The sequence below is a fragment of the Ictalurus punctatus genome, chromosome 24 (genome assembly GCF_001660625.3).
Source record: "Ictalurus punctatus breed USDA103 chromosome 24, Coco_2.0, whole genome shotgun sequence".
Lineage (NCBI taxonomy): Eukaryota > Metazoa > Chordata > Actinopteri > Siluriformes > Ictaluridae > Ictalurus > Ictalurus punctatus.
The window spans coordinates 221,512-240,268 of record NC_030439.2 but is presented as its reverse complement, the minus strand read 5'-3'; the positions used below and the strand labels follow the sequence as shown (position 1 = coordinate 240,268).

Here is an 18,757-nt window from a genome sequence, read left to right as displayed (position 1 = left end):
GTCTTTTATAGGAAAGGGTTTAAACCTCCTTTGGGTATGAATGTGTAAATACATGTGAAAATTCGTGTAAATACTAGTGTAAAAAAAAAAAAAAAAAACATGTATAATGTGCATAAATACGGCCCGTATTACTTGTTATCTTCCTTTTTTTTTAATGATTGAGTTTTTCAATGAAAATTAACTTGCCTTGCCTTCTGATTAGTATATTAATATGATCTGTCTCACTAGAATACCGGTGTAAATGTGTAAATACTCCTCTGTAAATAAAATTTGCATTTGTATGATTGTATAAATCAGTTTTGGAACAAGAATTTAAGCTTACCCTGTAACGATGTGCTCCCAGTTTATTTATTATTGGTGTGGTTTGGTGTATATTGGTTTATTTCCTATACAAGAAAATCTTTTATAGCAAATGGGGTTAGATTTCCTTTGGTTATAAATGTGTAAATGCATGTGTAAATGTGTGTAAATACTCCTCTGTAAACAATATGTGTATGTGCATGAGTTTATAAATACAATTTATAAGAAGAATTTATGTTTACACTGTGAAGACGTGCTCAAAGTTTGTTACTGATGTAACGTCATTCTTTGTAGACTTTCACCCATATAACTTAGCTGTCTGTTTTGAACTAATGAGCTGTGCGGTATAAATAAACATGCTTTGCCCTTCGTTCTAACAAGTTCTGCTGCAACGGAAAAAAAACACAATATAGCTAGTGATGACGAAGAAGGCCAGTTCGGACAGTCACTTGTGCAGTAAACTAATATTTCATCACCGTCTGCTAGCTGTCTGGCTAGTTTTTTGTGATTTCCACAACATAATCTTTCTACAGCATCACTTACTACTGTCTGATTAGTAGGGAAATGTGGTGCAAGTCCATACACAGAGACTTCAGAGACTCCTTACTGGGTGGCTTATTCCTGTTCGCAGCGGTCAGGTTGACTTAAAGACAGAAGGACACCAGAATTTTTAAAGGACTGAAAAGGTCTACCTCTAATAAACTATGAGCACATCTTAACAAGGTATACTTAAATTATTGTTATAAATTTTATTTACAATTATATTATAAATATAAATTATATATATATATATATATATATATATATATATATATATTTTTTTTTTTTTTTACAAATGGTAAAACTGAACAATACAAACATCGGAATCAGTGGGGTTTTTTAAAAAAAAAATTTTTTTAATTAAATTGAACTTAAATATGGTCACGTGACCACTGCCACAAAATTATAAAAATTCAACACACAAGTATTTAGAGAACAGTTGTGCAAACCCGAGCAAACCAGCAGGGATTTCAATGGTTAACAAAAGATGACTTTTCACTTTCGAAAACAAAAACAAAACAAAAAAAGCCAGATTCAATTTAAACAGCACAAGATCTAATACATTCATTCATTCATGCGTCCATTAGTTCGTGTGTTCTTTACTTGAAAAGGTCCTGTTTTCACATTCGAGCCTGACGTTTGGTCCTTTAGCTTAAATGCGGACACAATTAGTCAACAGCTTTCCAAAAATAAAAAAATAAAAAAATAAAATAAAACAACCCTTAGTGCTTATTTAGATCTCTTTGGCTTTAACAGAAACGACTTTCTCTTTCTTTCTAAGTAAAGACACACACTGTTTCCGAGTCAGGGACGATATTCATGCTCCGTTTTCTGACCACGTGTTAAATCACGTCACCAGTGCAGCACCTGCTTATTATGACTTCAGAGCACTTGACAAAACAAAGATACCGAAAGTAAAAGGCACATCGATGTATAAGGTTTTTTTTTATTTCCCAGAAGGGAATTTAGTGAACAGTGGTGTTGTTTTGTTATTTTAAACACAAACATGAGTCACAAGAACGTATCCTGGATCAAGACACACTGATGTCACTCGACACTCTAGCCAATGTATCCGCGCTCCCAGCGGGACACGACACAAAAGCCTCCTCTTAAAACGAGGGCATCAAACTATACACAGAGAGCCTGTAGAACCAGGCAGGAACATGTTATCAGAACTATTTATCATGTGCACCGGTTGTGTGTAGCAGTGTAGATTCAAGATGCACACGGGGTGGGCTGGAGAACAGGGGACGGGGCACGGGAGACGGGATGGCGTCCGTGAGACGACGCAATGCCGGAGAACTTTTCCATAAATAAGGATGTGTTGAGAGGCCAGTGTAAAAGTGGGATGTAATCCAGTGTATAATCAAAACAGCAGGTGTGGGGTTTCGACAGCCATCTTTAAACCGGTCCGTGTTTTCAAATTAAAGACTCGGCGCGATGTTGCTGTCGTGCCGCAGGTCTCCGATGTCTTCCGAGTTACCCATCAACCAGGGATGAATCAAAATCTGCTCTAAGCTTGGACGCTCTTCTGGGCGGTACGCCAGGCACCAGAGAATGAGAGACTGGCATTCTGTAGAGACATGCTTAGTGAAACAGGGCGTCGCCTTGACTATGTCTCTATCTCTTTCAAAGGGAACATCTCCACACACCATGTCAAACAGAAGGATGCCCAGAGACCAGACGGTGAGTGGAAGTGCTTCGTAACGGTGATGAAGGATCCACTCAGGTGGGCTGTAAACTCTGGTTCCTTCAAAGTCCGTGTAGGCCGTGTCCTTCAGCAGAGCGCCAGATCCAAAGTCGATGATCTTGATGTCTCCGGTACCTGTGTCCACTAGAATGTTCTCGTCTTTGATGTCTCGATGGACGATTCCTCTCGAGTGGCAAAACTGAACCGCTTCAACCACCTGTTTCAAGATCTTTCGTGCCATCGGTTCATCTATGGTACCGCGCTCGGTGATGAAGTAGTATAGGTCCTGGCATGGCTGCGGTCTCTCGAACACGATAAAGAAACCCTTACGGGGCTCCTCAAACCAGTCGAGCATGCGGATGATGCCAGGGTGACCTGAACGACCGACCTTCAGCAGGAGCGCCACCTCCATGGGGACCGTCATTGATTCGCCAGCCACCTCTGCCCACTCCTGCACTCGGTCATAGCACACTTGTTTGATAGCAACCTGTAAACCATCGGAGATTCGCTGTCCCGAAAACACATAGCCGAATCCACCGCTGCCAAGGAGCTCCCCTAACTTATACTGCTTATCAAAAGACTCCTTAACTGGAGCGGATTTTCGTTTCACGTCCTCTGTTTGGTCCCGGTGCGAATCAACTACACGTTCATCGGACATGTTTTTACGGAGATAAAAGGAAAAAAAAATAGTAAAAAAAAAAAAAAAAGAAAATGCGTGGCAAAGCAGAAGAATCTGCTATAAAGTCCTCAGCGCTGTGATCTCGTGTGTGCGCGTTCGTGCGTGCGTGCGTGTGTGTGTGTGTGTGTGTGTGTCTGCTCTTCTTCGTCTTCTTTTTGTTTTTAATGGCGGTTGGAAAACCACTAAAGGTGCATTACCGACACCTAGTGGACTGGAGTGTGGGCAGTATTGTGTGCGTATCTGCGTCTCTCTGCAGGCTTTTGTTTGGAGTGCGTCACTAATAACGGAACGTGCAGGAACGGGAATCAAACATTACTTCCTAGTCAGACAATGATGACTCAGAGGAATAATTCCGCAAATTAAGACAAAAATAAACGGTGAAAGTAAAGGTTCACGAATTAAATACTGTTTATTTGATCAAACAGGCTTTGTAAATAATACTCAGAGTTGTATGTAACATTTGGTAGTGGTAATAATGGTAGTAAAGGCACAAACACAAAGACTCACAGTCACACTGCATGCTCAAAGATACACAAAGATCAGAGGTAAAGTAAAAGAAAAACAATTTTATTTAAATATTCAACCCATCCCTCTCCTCTTCATCTGTGTCTTCCTCATACTCGTCATCACCAAAGTACTTGAGGGAAAAATATAAATGAACAAAATTAAATGAATCTTAAAATAATAATAATAATAATAATAATAATAATAATAATAATAATAATATATGATAGTTTATCCCTTACATCTTCAATTGGAGGAAGAGAAGGAGGAAGGGGAGTAGGAGGAGATGGAGAAGGAGGAGGGGGAGGAGGTGGCATGTCATCCTCTTCTGAGGAACTGAGACAGAAGTCACTTTCCTGCAGAATACATCACACTAAACTACATCTGGATACACTTTTTTTTTTTTTTTTTTTTTTTTTTTTAATATTAATGTATGACATTCAATGAAAATGACATTTAACAAAATAAAGTCTATACTGCTTACTGTTCGAGACAGAATGTAAGTGGATGCCTGGGGAAAAGCAGCAAAATTAAACTTATATTGACATACAAAGTATTAATACATGATATAAAAATCATTATTTAAAAAAAAAAATAGGTGGAATTCCTTTAGGCATGCTTACGCTTGAATGGTCAGAACTGTACCCCCGTCCACTGTCCTCTGCCATATTCAGTTACTGAGAACATAAAATAAATGTAAATTGATAATTGATTACAGAGAAATCAAACATCACAGTGTCACGAGTTCCCCTTTATGCAGCGCGCTGTGGAGCATGTGAGCGCGCGTGCACGAGCAGGTGCACCTGCTTTTCCCTTGTGCACAACATTTCCACACGTGCATTTGTTTACGTTTCTGGAACGTTTGATTGGACGCAACTTGTGAAAAAAAACACCAACACCCCCCCCCCCCCCCCCCCCCCCCCAAACATTTTAGACACTTTAAAAAAAAAGACCCAGTTTTTTTTAAAAAAAAAAAAAAATAGTTTTGCCATGATATTTATTGCTTTTTAGCATGTTAACTTGTTAGCATGTTATTTATAGCTTGTTAGACGTAAAGCCAGCTTTAATTGTGTTTACACATTTTATTGTTAGTCATACCATTAACAAATTAGCTGTCATTGTGTACCTACTCATGCAAAAGAAGCTAACTTTAGTTAGATAGCAACTTTAGAACTGTACGACCGTCCACTGTCCTCTGCCATATTCAGTTACTGAGAACATAAAATAAATGTAAATTGATATTTGATTTCAGAGAAATCAAACATCACAGTAATTACTGAAATTATCCATCACAATAATCACTGTGTGAGAGAGTGGTTTGCTTACCTGTGGGCAGAATTTTCACAAATGAAATACCCATGGTGGCCAAATATTTCACACACACACACACACACACACACACACACACAAATGTCAGGGTGCTGCAACAACTTCGTGTGAAAGAGCATGGGTTAAAAAAAAAAAAACTCGAACATTTTAGACACTTAAAAAAAAAGACCCAGCTTAAAAAAAAAAAGTTTTGCCATGATATTTATTGCTTTTTAGCATGTTAGTTTGTTAGCATGTTATTTATAGCTTGTTACAGCTTGTTAGACGTAAAGCCAGCTTTAATTGTGTTTACAGAAGAAGTTAACTTTAGTTAGATAGCAACTTCTTAATGATGCAGTAAGTGAGTAATTTATATTACTATCACTTTAGCTTGACAGAAGGAGACCAGAATTCTTTAAAGGACTGAAAAGTTATTTTTCTTTCTTTTCTTTTTTTTTTTCCTGAGTCCAAAATTTTTTCAAATCATCATCTGTCATCCTCGTCATCTTCATCACCAAAATACTTGAGGGGGAAAAAATATAATTGAACAAAATGAAATTAATCTAAATTAAAAAGGGTATTTAAAAAATATATGATAGGGTATTTGTGTGTGTGTGTGTATGTGATTGTGCCCTGCGATGCACTGGCACCCTGTCCAGGGTGTACCCCACCTTGTGCCCGATGCCCCTGGGATTGGCTCCAGGTTCCCCCGCGACCCTGTAGAAGGAGTAAGCGTCGTTCTGTCTGTGTCTTGTTTCACACAGGTCCTTCTGTCACCTACCCACCCACCCACATACGGCACTCTTTTGTCTTCCTTAATGGCCCAGTGCTGCTGCTGTTGGCACAGAAGATCCAGGCTTTCCCCCATGATTTCAAGTTTAAATTTGAATTAAACTACCAAAGATTGTGTCAAAAGGATTGTGTCTGCTTAATAGCCACCCTAAATGAGCACAAGTGAAGACAAAATACATACTCTAGTCACATTTTTATTTTGAAAAAGTGGATAAAAAAAATTCTTAGTAACAGTCTACACAGAATTAGGCTTTTCAAATATTGACATAATTTACAACATAGGGATCTGAACCCCGTTTGACTAGCATAGCACATCATCAGATGAGCAACATCACTCATCTAGCCATTGCAGATCCTGGCCCTCTCCTCGGAAGGACTTCCTTTTCACCCCATAGTCAAACTTCAGTTCAGTGTCCACACTGATGTCCCGCAGGGCCCTGAAGAGGACGACATCCACGTCCTGTCCATTCATCTTCAAAACGAAAGGTTCAGGACACAGGTTGGCTTGCTTGGATGAATGGTTCAATCTTCTGCCCACAGTGTCTGCACAGGGGTGGCATTCACAAGGAAAAGTCTGGGCGTCGATGCAGAGAGGCCTCTGGCCGGTCCTGAAGAAAAACAGGTACACTGCTTCATCCTGTAGATTCTGAATCATGACTTTTCCCTGGGCATATGTGATTACCTTCCCATGGTAATCACACACGATGTCACCTTTGGAAAAGGGTTGGGTTGCAACAACTCCTGCAAAAGAGAGCAAAACAATATGCATCAGATGAAAAGAACGAAATCAACAGGTTTACAAACAGTGTTTTGTTTTAATTTTTTCTGTTAGGTTGTAAGGTAAATTCAAATAGCAAAACCATAATCTAAGTAATAATAACTTCTCCCCTCATTACAAAAATAACTAAAAAGTTTTTTTTTTTTTTACCTAGCCCTTTCTCTCCACCAAAATCTTTGATGGCCAGGCCTTTCCACGTCTCCTGAGACACGTTCCGGCGGAGGTCCTCATCAGTCTCGATGACAAGTTTGGTGGCTGGTTTCCAGGCCGCCAAAACGTCCGCTGGCTTTGGACAGTTGTTCTTCCACCCTTCCTTCAGAATCCCATATTTCACCCTGCTTTCGTGGGGTTTTCGGGTAAAGGCCTCTAGAACGAAGAATAAAATCACTTCAGTCACACACGTCAGGTATCGAAAGGAACAAATCACAACAGAAACGATTTGAGCTTGTGGGTGGAGAACATAGATTTGCTCCCTTGTCAAAATTTTTTTAAAAGTCATTTTGGTAGTCAACGTGGTATTTATTGAACAGGGTACTTACTCAGCAGCCGTTCCATTCTTTTGGCCTTTTGGGCGGCACGCCACTTGTCGTAGAAGACTCGATCGCCCGGAAACCCTGCCTTTAACCTGTCCAGTTTGGTGGGTGCTTTGCTGTCTGCCGATGCCGGAAACTTCATTAAAAAGGCTGCAAAGTCTTTGTGCCTGATGGACCGGAAAACCGGTCGGTGTCAGAGCTGTAAAAGGAAATGAGGTATGTGTTAACATATTAGAAATTAGGTGAACAACAAATACATGCAATTGTGATGTTTCGTGTCTGTTTAAGATGAAGAACCCTACCCTGCCAAGGAGTCCAGCAGTGTAGCCGTGGCCACTACAGTCTGTGGCATAGGTACTCTGTGCAGTTTGGCCACAGCAGTGTTGTAGGCCAGGTAAGAGGACACGGCCTCCTTCTCCGTGTCCGTCAGGTTAGCCGCCGCTGTCTCTAAAGCACCTCTCGCCTGACGACTGGTGGCTCTTAGAAAGTTTTCGAGTGTGCCCACACTCCACCTTTTTTCATAACTGCAGAAAGAAAAGGTTACATGAAATGTTAATTGTAATATGAACGGGTCTGATGTTTTCTGTATAGAAAGTGAACAATCACACATGAGTACGTCGAACACGTCGAAGCTTTAAATGAAGTGTCTTTTTTCTATTTCCAGTGAATTCAAAAGGAACTACCTTCTCTGCCCTGTCTGCAAGAAGACCTGGGACTGCCTGTCGGTGCATCTGCGCAGAGTCTGCATGAAGACACACGACGAAGCAGCGATCGAAGCAGCAGTGGGGCAGGCAAAGGCGGAAATGCGTGTGCTTCTGGCAACAGGGAGGGTGTTTAAGTACGGCCGACTGTGTCAGATTTTGGCTGCTGCTGACCCAATCAGCAGGTAGGTGGAAGATCTTTTCAGTCCTTTAAGAAAGTCTGGTCTCCTTCTGTCTGAAATGTATTTACATCTAAACCTTGTATCTAAACCTTGTTTTCTGTTTTGGAAAGGCTGATAGAGGAACTGGAGAGTCACTTTCTGGTGGTGACCAATGTGCGCCCACCCCTACCTACTTCCATTGAGAGGTCAGGGCCTTCCTCCTCCAGAGCCACACAGCCAACAGGGTTGGACGGCAAACCGTCAGAGAGCTCCTCTGGCAGCAGCGGAAGGAGCAGTGGCGAGACCTTTCAATGGTGAGAATCTCAGTTTTATAGCTTTACTGATTGTGTTTTAGCTTTACTGCAGTGAATTTCTGATATTACGGAGCCCCCCTAGTGCCAGATAAAAAAAAAAATTCAGAAATAAAAAGTCGTGTGCAATCTGTGCTCTCAGTTTTGCAATCCGTTTCTCAAAAAATAAACACACAAAAAGGACATTGTCACGAATCGTGACAGAGCAGAGATAGGACGGATGCAAGTGCAGGATGAACAGTTGTTTATTGGAAAGAGAGACAGGCAGACAAATCCAAAACGTGATCCAAAACGTAATCCACAAACTTGCAAGAGGTCAGGCGATTGGCAAACAGGCATACACGGGGCAAGGCTAGAATCTAGGTCGTGGACACGGAAAACCGGGTCGAGAAACAAAACGAGAAACGAACTATGACGAGGAACTGGAAGCGGATAATCCAGCGCGAACTAACTTTAAACATGGACCGTGACTATGACTACGATACGAACTAAACTAACTCTAAACATGCAGCGAGAGCTATACAGACCCAAGTGAAATCCCAGCCAATGACAGAACAGGGAGGAGACATGACAGAAACATAAACAAAACACACGTGTCCAGATGTCACTACGGTCAACAACGGAAAAGCAGGTGCTCGCGCATTCGCGCTTAGAGCACGCTGCTTCAAGGGGGAATCGTGACAGACATAATGTGTATTGAGTGGACATAGAACCAATACAACTGAATATATTTTTAATTTTTCTATGTCCACTTAATACACATTATTAAGAAAATACACACTATGTCCTTTTTGTGTGTTTATTTCTTGAGAAATAGAAGAGAGAAGTTCGAATGTACAGCGAATGTCCAATATAAATCCAGCTGTAACACGGTGATGTAAGATTACGAAATCTCAGAGGGAAAATATCAGAAATTCCCACATTCCCGCATTTCCACACGTGCATCAAATTACATGAAAAATTTGAAAAGGTTGGTAGAATTTGGTGGGGTTTTTTTTTCGTATTAAAACTTGTGCACACAAAACTTAATTGTGCTTGAATACATGTACATAATTTTTACTTGTACTTTCTATACAGATTCCTCACATACCAGACCATCAACACCAACCTGAGGCATGATGACAAGGACCTGCATACAGACTGTAGGGAGTTCATAGACTACCTCGGACTGCTGCAGAAGAGCTGCAGTAAGAAGGTCAGCAAGGAGATCACCCGAAAAAGGCAAGTTTATTTTTGCACCCATTTTTCTGAATTGCAGCAAATATATGTGAGCACTGTGACAAATAATATTATGATGTGTTAATATGTTTGATCTTTTTCACAGGCACGAGAGGTTGACAGCAGATGGAGAACTGACAACGCATGACTGCACAGCTGTGCTCAGGGCCGCCAAAGGAGACTTCATGGCCATCACCCGGAAGATGTTCCAGAGTGGCTGAACAAGAAGACCACTGCCTCGGGGTACACAAGGAGCACAAGACGAGTGCTCAACAAGTGGCCACATTTGCCCTTTCCCAACTTACAACTTACTTGGACTTACAACCCGTATATCTGCCAAACAGACTGAGAGCAAGCAGTCAGAATTTATCACCACCCACGGCAAGTGGCCACATTTGCCCTTTCCCAGGAGGAGGTTACTGTAATTTGGAAATAATTTTCCTGTCAGAAACAGGATGTATTCATTTATCTAGACGTTATTTATGAATGAATGTAAATAATTTTTATTTTTCCTCTGCAAACAGTGGTTTGGGCTGTACTACACGTGTGCGGCAACAACTCCAGTCCTGCGTCAGAAAACGGAAGAGGGAAGATATGGATGGGACTGAAGAGAGATTCTTCATCTCATCCGCGAGTGGAAGAATACACAATCCCTCCAATGACCTCCAACGGCTGCACATAAGGTAAGCTGACCTTCATGATTCATTTCCCATACAATATGTATGGCATCTGAGGTCTGAGGGAAGATTTTTTATTTTATTTTTATGTATGTATATGGTGGTCTTCGAGACAGCCACCAAAAGTCTGACACAGAAGTCTCTGGTAGCTGGCTATCTGACAAATTCGACTGCTACAGCGGAGAAACATTACCGCATGAAGCAGGCAGACAACGTCGTGAGGGCTAGTCAGCTCCTGGATTCGCTGGCTGGCCAGTCGAGGTAAGCATGTTATATTTGTCAATACAGTTAATACAATCCAGAATTTGTAATCAAATTATATTACACACACTTTGAACACTAGTCTTATACTCGTCTCCTTCTAAAATATTATTTCTTTTTATTCAGCACTGATCCTTCAGATGGGGAATCCAGCCGCGCTGCCCAGCAGAAGGCAGAGACGACAGATGTGCAAATGGATTTTGAGGCAGCGTACAACCGGCTCGTAGAACAGCACGCGGTGACTCTGGAGGGTGGAGCACCAGATAAGGCTCTGCGCGCCAACATCTCACCTAGCTTTCAGCAGAAGCTGTACGAGCGATGGGTGAAGGCCTAGATGATATTCACTGTAAGTATATTTTAAAACTATATGTAAAAAGATATTTACCATGTAAGGTGCTATGTTCACAGTTGTGAAGTATAGTCTTGACTAACAAAATCTTTCCATGTTTTCTTGACAGCGCGCTTTGGCCCTCGTCTACCCCGTGAGGAGAAGGTCAGCAAGTGGATCTCTGATCAGGGATGGAGGAGCAACATACCCAGTGCAGCCCAGTTCGTCGACGAATGGAAGCCCCATGGATCCGTGGACACAGCATTAGACGCTAAACAGATCCGGAGACTCACAAGGACCCAGAGGTGGAAAGGACTTGTTGTGACAGAAGATGGAGGGAAGGGCAAGGGCGTCAACGCCACCCGAAGATTTCTGGCTGGTGAGGTGGTGTGTGACTACCACGGGCAGGTCGTCACAGCCTCAGAGGGACACAGCACTGTGAGTGCGGAGGACAGTGTTCACATGTTTTTTTTCGAAAACATGAATGGACAGGCTATGTGCACTGACGCACATTCGCCTTGCTGTGAGTGCCATCCAGACCGACAGACTTTTGGGCGGTTAATCAACCACTCAAGGAAACGTTGCAACCTGAGGCCCAGAGCATACACTCTTCAAAACGGGGTGGACATTATTATTTTCCTGGCCACAAAGAACATTAAAGAAAATGAAGAACTTTTGTTTGATTACGGTGTTGAAAGAAGGTCTTTTATAGGAAAGGGTTTAAACCTCCTTTGGGTATGAATCTGTAAATACCTGTGAAAATTCGTGTAAATACTAGTGTAAAAAATATGTAGAATGTGCATAAATACGGCCCGTATTACTTGTTATCTTCCTTTTTTTTAATGAATGAGTTTTTCAATGTAAATAAACTTGCCTTGCCTTCTGCCTAGTTTATATTAATATGCTCTGTGTCACTAGAATACCGGTGTAAATGTGTAAATACTCCTCTGTAAATAAAATTTGCATTTGTATGAGTGTATAAATCAGTTTTGGAACAAGAATTTATGTTTAACCTGTAACGATGTGCTCCCAGTTTATTTATTATTGGTGTGGTTTGGTGTATAATGGCTTATTTCCTATACAAGAAAATCTTTTATAGTAAATGTATGAGCAGTATCTGGTGTATGAGCAGAATCTGGTGTTTGTCAATAACTGGAATCTGTTCTGGGAGCGTCCTAGGTTGTTTCGTCCTGATGGCCTGCACCCCAGCAGCCTTGGAGCGGAACTGCTTTCAGACAACATTTCCAAGGCGCTACACTCCAAGTGACTGCCTACCGTAAGTACATCTTCCAATAATAACAACATTTAGTATAATCAATGTTCAATTAAAAATCCGGCAAAGGTAATACATACTATAGAGACTGTGTCTGTTCTCCGAGCTATACAAATATATAGAAAATCTCGGAAAGTCTATCTTCGTAACCTAATTAACATAAAATTAAATCATATTGAATGCACAGCCAGCACTTTTGATCTGAGGCTAGGACTATTAAACATTAGATCTCTCGCGTCTAAGGCTCTTATTGTTAACGACATCATTACTGATCAGGAATGTAATTTAATGTATTTAACAGAAACTTGGATTAAACCAAACGAGTACATAGCATTAAATGAAGCCAGTCCTCCTGGATACAGTTATGTACATCAGCCTCGTTCAACTGGCAGAGGAGGAGGTGTTGGACTCATCCATAGTAAAAATCTAGTCCTCACACAAAAATTCAATTCAATTCAATTTCAATTCAATTTTATTTGTATAGCGCTTTTTACAATAGACATTGTCTCAAAGCAGCTTTACAGAAATATCAACACGGTAAGAACCTAAGCATAAATTTAATTCTTTTGAAATTCTTTATACCAGTATAAGTTATGTAGCCACAAAAAAATAAGTCAATTCCTCTAATTATTATTTACAGACCCCCAGGGCCATATACTGAATTTCTTAGTGAATTTGCAGACTTTGTCTCAAACCTGGTTGTGTCTGTAGATAAAGCATTAATCGTCGGAGACTTTAATATTCATTTTGATAACCTGGAAGACCCTCTAAGATTAGCGGTTGTGTCCATCTTAGATTCAGTAGGGATTAATCAGAACGTAATCGGGCCTACTCATAATGGTGGTCACACTCTTGACCTCATACTAACATACGGACTAAGTATAGAAAATATTACCATTTTTCCGCAGTCTGAAGTTGTCTCAGACCATCTCGTTCATAATACGTATTGATCATAATATTTACACCTCGCCTCGCTACCGCATAAAACGTACCTACAAATCAGCTACTGCACCGAGCTTCATAAATAACCTCGCAGAAACATCAATTAGATTTGGATCACCGTCAGATCACACAGAACTCGATCAGGCGACTGAAAGCTTGGAGTCAACACTCCGCTACACGCTAGATAGAGTGGCTCCACTCAAAAGGAAAATAATTAGAGAAAAAAAATTAGCACCCTGGTATAACGATCAAACGCGAACCTTAAAACAGACAACTCGACAATTAGAACGTAAATGGCGTCAAACCAAACTGGTGATATTTCAAACAGCATGGAAGGAGAGCCTACTGAAATATAGGAAATCTCTTGGCGATGCTAGAAAAATCTATTTCTCCACCTTAATAGGAGACAACAAAAACAATTCTAGATTCCTTTTCAACACAGTAGCAAAATTAACTAAGAATAAAACCACTACAGAGAGAAACACTCAATCATTACATAGCAGTGAAGATTTCATGAAATTTTTCATTGATAAGGTTGAAAATATTAGACGTGAAATACAGGCCATTAAATTAAAACCGGACAGTACTGTAACAAACCCATTACATGACAATGTAGCAATATCAGATCAATGTTTAGAGTGTTTTGCTCCGCTTAGAGAGACCGAACTAGCTACATTAATCTCTTCAGCCAATTCATCAACTTGCATACTAGATCCCTTACCTACATGTTTGTTTAAACAGATTTGTCCAGGAGTAATTGAACCACTTCTAAATATAATCAATTCTTCCCTAAGCACTGGCTATTTACCTAAATCACTTAAATTAGCAGTTATTAAATTGTCTCAATTGTCCAACTATAGACCAATATCAAATCTCCCCTTCATCTCTAAGATTTTAGAAAAGGTTGTAGCAAAGCAGTTATGCTCGTACTTAGATAGGAATAACATTCATGAAATGTATCAGTCAGGATTTAGACCTCATCACAGCACAGAGACAGCGTTAGTTAAAGTAGTAAATGACCTTCTACTGACTTACGATCGGGGTTGTGTCTCGCTGCTTGTGTTACTCGACCTTAGTGCAGCTTTTGATACTATAGATCACACTATTCTACTTGATAGATTAGAAAATGTTGTTGGTATTAAGGGAACAGTCCTCTCCTGGCTCAGGTCTTATCTGACCGATCGTTATCAGTTCGTAGATGTAAATGGTGATTTCTCTATACGTACTGAGGTTACTTTTGGAGTTCCACAGGGTTCTGTTTTAGGCCCACTGCTCTTTACTTTATATATATGCTACCCCTAGGTCAAATTATTCGTAAACATGGAATTAGCTTCCACTATTATGCTGATGATACACAGTTGTATGTTTCAGCGAAGCCAGAGGACAGACAGAAGCTTAGTAAAGTTGAGGACTGTGTAAAGGACATTAGACATTGGATGTTAATTAACTTCCTTCTACTTAATTCTGATAAAAGAGAAATACTTTTATTAGGCCCACGTGTAGCTAGAAGTAATCTTTCTGATCTCACAGTAACTCTGGATGGTCTTTCTGTTTCATCATGTACAGCAGTTAAAGACCTTGGAGTGATTATTGACTCCAGCCTATCATTTGATGCTCATGTAGATAATATTACTAGGATAGCCTTCTTTCATCTCAGAAATATTTCTAAAATAAGAAACATATTGTCACTACACGATGCGGAAATACTAGTTCATGCATTCGTCACCTCTAGATTAGATTACTGTAATGCCATACTGTCTGGATGTTCCAGTAGGAATATAAATAAGCTCCAGTTAGTCCAGAATGCAGCTGCTAGAGTCCTAACTAGAACTAGAAGATACGACAATATCACACCGATATGATCAATACTGCATTGGCTCCCAGTAAAATCTCGCATTAATTATAAAATACTTTTATTAACCTATAAAGCACTAAATGGTCTCGCGCCACAATATCTAAGCGACCTTTTGGTTTTATATGATCCGCCACGCCTACTTAGGTCAAAAGATGCAGGCTATTTGACGGTACCTCTGATAGTGAATGCTACAGCAGGGGGAAGAGCTTTCTCTTATAGAGCCCCACAGTTATGGAACAGTCTTCCTATTAGTGTTCGGGACTCAGACACAGTCTCAGTGTTTAAGTCTAAGCTTAAAACGTATTTGTTTACTCAAGCCTACCCTGACTAGATTCTGTTCTACTACTTCGCAGTCATAATTATCTTTTTTCTCCCTCTCTCCTTTCGCCGAGCCCCACACGAATTTATGGAGATACTAGAGATCCAGATCCTTTCTGCCTCTGGATGGAGCTCAAATCTTCTTTAATTCCAGACTGCTGGGACTACGGCTGCTCCTAACGCCATACAGACTTCATATAAATCCATAATGAACTTTTTCACACTAACTGTTGTTACCCAGATGAGGATGGGTTCCCTTCTGACTCGGGTTCCTCTCAAGAATTCTTCCTCTTAAAACATCTTAGGGAGTTTTTCCTTGCCACCGTCGCCACTCAGTGGCTTGCTCAGTCGGGATAAATTCGCAACTTTAATATCTGTATACCATGTTGATATTTCTGTAAAACTGCTTTGAGACAATGTCTATTGTAAAAAGCGCTATGCAAATAAAATTGAATTGAACTGAATTGAATTAAATGGGGTTAGACTTCCGTTGGTTATAAATGTGTAAATGTGTGTAAATATTCCTCTGTAAACAATATGTGTATGTGCATGAGTGTATAAATACAGTTTATAGCAAGAATTTAAGTTTACACTGTGAAGGCGTGCTCAAAGTTTGTTATCGATGTAGCGTCATTCCTTGTAGACTTTCACCCATATCACTTATTAGCTGTCTGTTACTAGCCCTTTAACGAGCTGTGCCTCCATGAAATGCATCAGCTGCCCATTAAAAACGTTGTTGATGTCACTTGTTGTGACATTTTTGTTGACTAGCTAGACAGAAGGAGACCAGAAGTTTTTAAAGCACCGAAAATATCTACCACCAACCTGCACATACATGGTTGATGACCATGATTCTGTTGACCGGCTCATAGTCCGGAGCGAGATCCTGCAGGATGTCGTGGGGTGGTGATGAACTCTGATGGCTTGCTCTCGGTGTCTTAGGTAGGGATACGTAGTGCAAGTCCAAACTCAGAGACTCCTTACTGGGTGGCTTATTCCTGTTCGCAGCGGTCAGGATGACTTAAAGACAGAAGGACACCAGAATTTTTAAAGGACTGAAAAGGTCTACCTCTAATAAACCGCGAGCACATCTTAGCTAGTAATAGCAATTTTACTGGGGTTATATCACACAGTGTGGCAAGTAATAATCTGGAAACACCTTTGTAATATCACAGTCTAAAACTGGATTCAAAGAGAAGCAAATCAGTAAATGAATGACTTAAAAATGAATAAATGTATTAAAAATTGATAAATTTCGCTGATACACACATGTGCGTTTATAACCAAAGGAGGTCTAAACCCTTTCCTATAAAATAATTTCTTTGAACACCATAATAAAATAAAAAACCTAAATAAATAATAATAATAATAATAATAAAAATGTCAAAATACATGTGGAGCAATCCGGAACAATTTTTTTTTACTGTTAAAGTAGGCATTCAAGTAAAAAAAGCCTTAAGCTGCTATTGGGGACTGAAGGCCATACACCGTTTCGGGGGTAATTGTTCAGAATTCATTGATACACTCCATACCTAAAGGCCTGCAGACTGGAGTGCCATTTTAAGGAAAATTGTGCAATTGCATCTCTTTAAATCATAAGTACAGACGAACAGAGTAGTAGCTGATGTAAATGTTTAAAATTAACAGTCACTTTTTTCCCCCTCAATCTAGTTGAAGCGCAAATTGTTTTTTTCTGCTGCGCTACAATCTGGCGCCTCACGGCTACATGGAGCCCGAGGACCAGCGTTACTTCCAGCCGTGGCGGGATTACTTGGGTCTCGCGGACACGGAGCGTATGATGCGGGAAACCTCTGTTCCCGAACCTCAGCAGTTCCGGAAGTTCGGGTTTACGCCTGAGATTTCTCATCACCAGGGCCGTAATGCTGTAATGTTCCAGACTTTCCCCGAGCCTGAGATGTCCGTGGTCAGAGGCAGTCCGAAAACGCCGATGGGGCAACTGAAACGCGGCCGTACCAGGACCACAGGGTCTCCACCTCTACCTCCATCACCTCAAGGTTCTCACTCTGGGGAAATGTTCTGCGGTTTCTGCAAACATAACCGCGAGTCTGAAGAAGTGTTCAGGTCACACTGCCTGAGGGGAAGCGGCGGAGAAGTGGCGTGTCCTTACCTGCGCCGGTATGTGTGTCCGCTGTGCGGGGCGACGGGCGACCGCGCGCACACCATACGCCTCTGCCCGCTCGTGGACAGCACGTATACCTCCGTGTACACCTCCAGGTGCACCTGGGCTGCCCGCCACTTTCACACTCGCTACCAAACTGTAGGTTATTTTTTTATTGCTTTTATCTGAGGGTGTGTGGCTGTAGAAAGTTCCAAGTGTCTTAAAAAAAAACTTGTTGCGCAAAAAAACAAGTTTTTCAGCATTCTATTTTTAATGTCTGCATTATTGTACTTATGTTACGTTATGGCTTAGAGCTGTTAGGCTTAGTTGTTTTTAACTCTGGAATGACCTGCCCTGGGTTTAGAGCTGTAACATCTGGAAAGGTGTGACTGTCAAGAGTTTTACTTTACTAACTTTGTGTGCACTTTATTTGTGTATGCACTTGTTTTGTGTGTTTATTTTCACTGGGGTTTTTGGTTTTTGAAGCTGATTTCTCTAACAAGCTTGTGCTTGAAAATCTGAACGCCACTTTCACACTCGCTACCAAACTGTAGGTAATTTTTCATTTTATTTAATTTTTTTAATTTTTTTTTTTTTACCTGGGAAGGTGAACAAGAAGCTTCACAGGTACGTCAGCGATCCTTAAAGTCCGGTACTGTACCTGAAATACTTTTACATGTAGCCTTCACTATATATTCAAAAGGTACTAAAGATGTACCAGTTATGATAACATTTCAGAGAAAAGATAAAGTACAGTTGGTGCTTTTATCTGAGAGTGTGTGGCTGTAGAAAGTTCCAAGTGCTTATCGTTATGACTTAGAGCTGTTAGGCTCAGTTGTTTTTAACTCTGGAATGACCTGCCCTGGGTTTAGAGCTGTAACACCTGGAAAGGTGTGACTGTCAAGAGTTTTACTTAACTAACTTTGTGTGCACTTTATTTGTATATGCACTTGTTTTGTGTGTTTATTTTCACTGGGGTTTTTGGTTGAATATTTAAATAAAATTGTTTTTCCTTTTACTTTACCTCTGATCTTTGTGTATCTTTGAGCATGCAGTGTGACTGTGAGTCTTTGTGTTTGTGCCTTTACTACCATTACTACCACGACCAAATGTTACATACAACTCTGAGTATTATATACAAAGCCCGTTTGATCATATAAACAGTATTTAATTTGTGAACCTTTACTTTTACCGTTTATTTTTGCTTAATTTGCGGAATTATTCCACTGACTCATCATTGTCTGACTAGGAAGTAATGTTTGATTCCCGTTCCTGCACGTTCCGTTATTAGCGACGCACACCGGGATAATTGGTATAGGTGTTCATATCTTGTTAGTATATTCCGGTCAGGACAATTGGTAAGTTCCCATGTTTATATTGTTCAGTTTTACCGTTTGTTTTGGTCGTTATTTGCCGAATTATTCTACTGAATCATCATTGACTGACTAGAAAGTAATGTTTGATTCCCG

General features: G+C 40.5%; 2 protein-coding genes across 3 annotated transcripts; both read right to left on the bottom strand.

Moving 5' to 3' along the window:
• Positions 1 to 1,182: 1,182 nt before the first annotated feature.
• Positions 1,183 to 3,448, bottom strand: LOC108261509 (serine/threonine-protein kinase pim-2-like). The gene has a single exon (XM_047153835.2). It carries the CDS (start codon positions 3,186 to 3,188, stop codon positions 2,265 to 2,267), a length of 924 nt encoding a protein of 307 aa, XP_047009791.1. The 5' UTR covers positions 3,189 to 3,448; the 3' UTR covers positions 1,183 to 2,264.
• A 151-nt stretch (positions 3,449 to 3,599) lies between these two features.
• Positions 3,600 to 5,096, bottom strand: LOC108261511 (uncharacterized). Of its 2 annotated transcripts, none has more exons than XM_017462371.2 (5): positions 5,040 to 5,096; positions 4,337 to 4,390; positions 4,198 to 4,224; positions 3,956 to 4,069; positions 3,600 to 3,846 (listed from the first exon to the last, which is right to left on the bottom strand). In XM_017462371.2, exons 2-5 carry the CDS (start codon positions 4,379 to 4,381, stop codon positions 3,781 to 3,783), a joined length of 252 nt encoding a protein of 83 aa, XP_017317860.1. In that variant the 5' UTR covers positions 4,382 to 4,390; positions 5,040 to 5,096; the 3' UTR covers positions 3,600 to 3,780. The 2 variants fall into 2 exon arrangements, with proteins under 2 accessions (XP_017317860.1, XP_053531467.1); XM_053675492.1 differs by lacking the exon at positions 5,040 to 5,096 and adding an exon at positions 4,844 to 5,021.
• Positions 5,097 to 18,757: the final 13,661 nt, after the last annotated feature.

Coding starts and splice junctions, on each gene's coding strand:
- LOC108261509 (XM_047153835.2), bottom strand. CDS start 3,188: ATGTCCGATGAACGTGTAGTTGATTCGCACCGGGACCAAACAGAGGAC.
- LOC108261511 (XM_017462371.2), bottom strand. CDS start 4,381: ATGGCAGAGGACAGTGGACGGGGGTACAGTTCTGACCATTCAAGC. Junction 4,070..4,197: donor CTTACATTCTGTCTCGAACA/GTAAGCAGTATA, acceptor TGTATTCTGCAG/GAAAGTGACTTCTGTCTCAG. Junction 3,847..3,955: donor CTCTTCCTCCAATTGAAGAT/GTAAGGGATAAA, acceptor TTTTCCCTCAAG/TACTTTGGTGATGACGAGTA.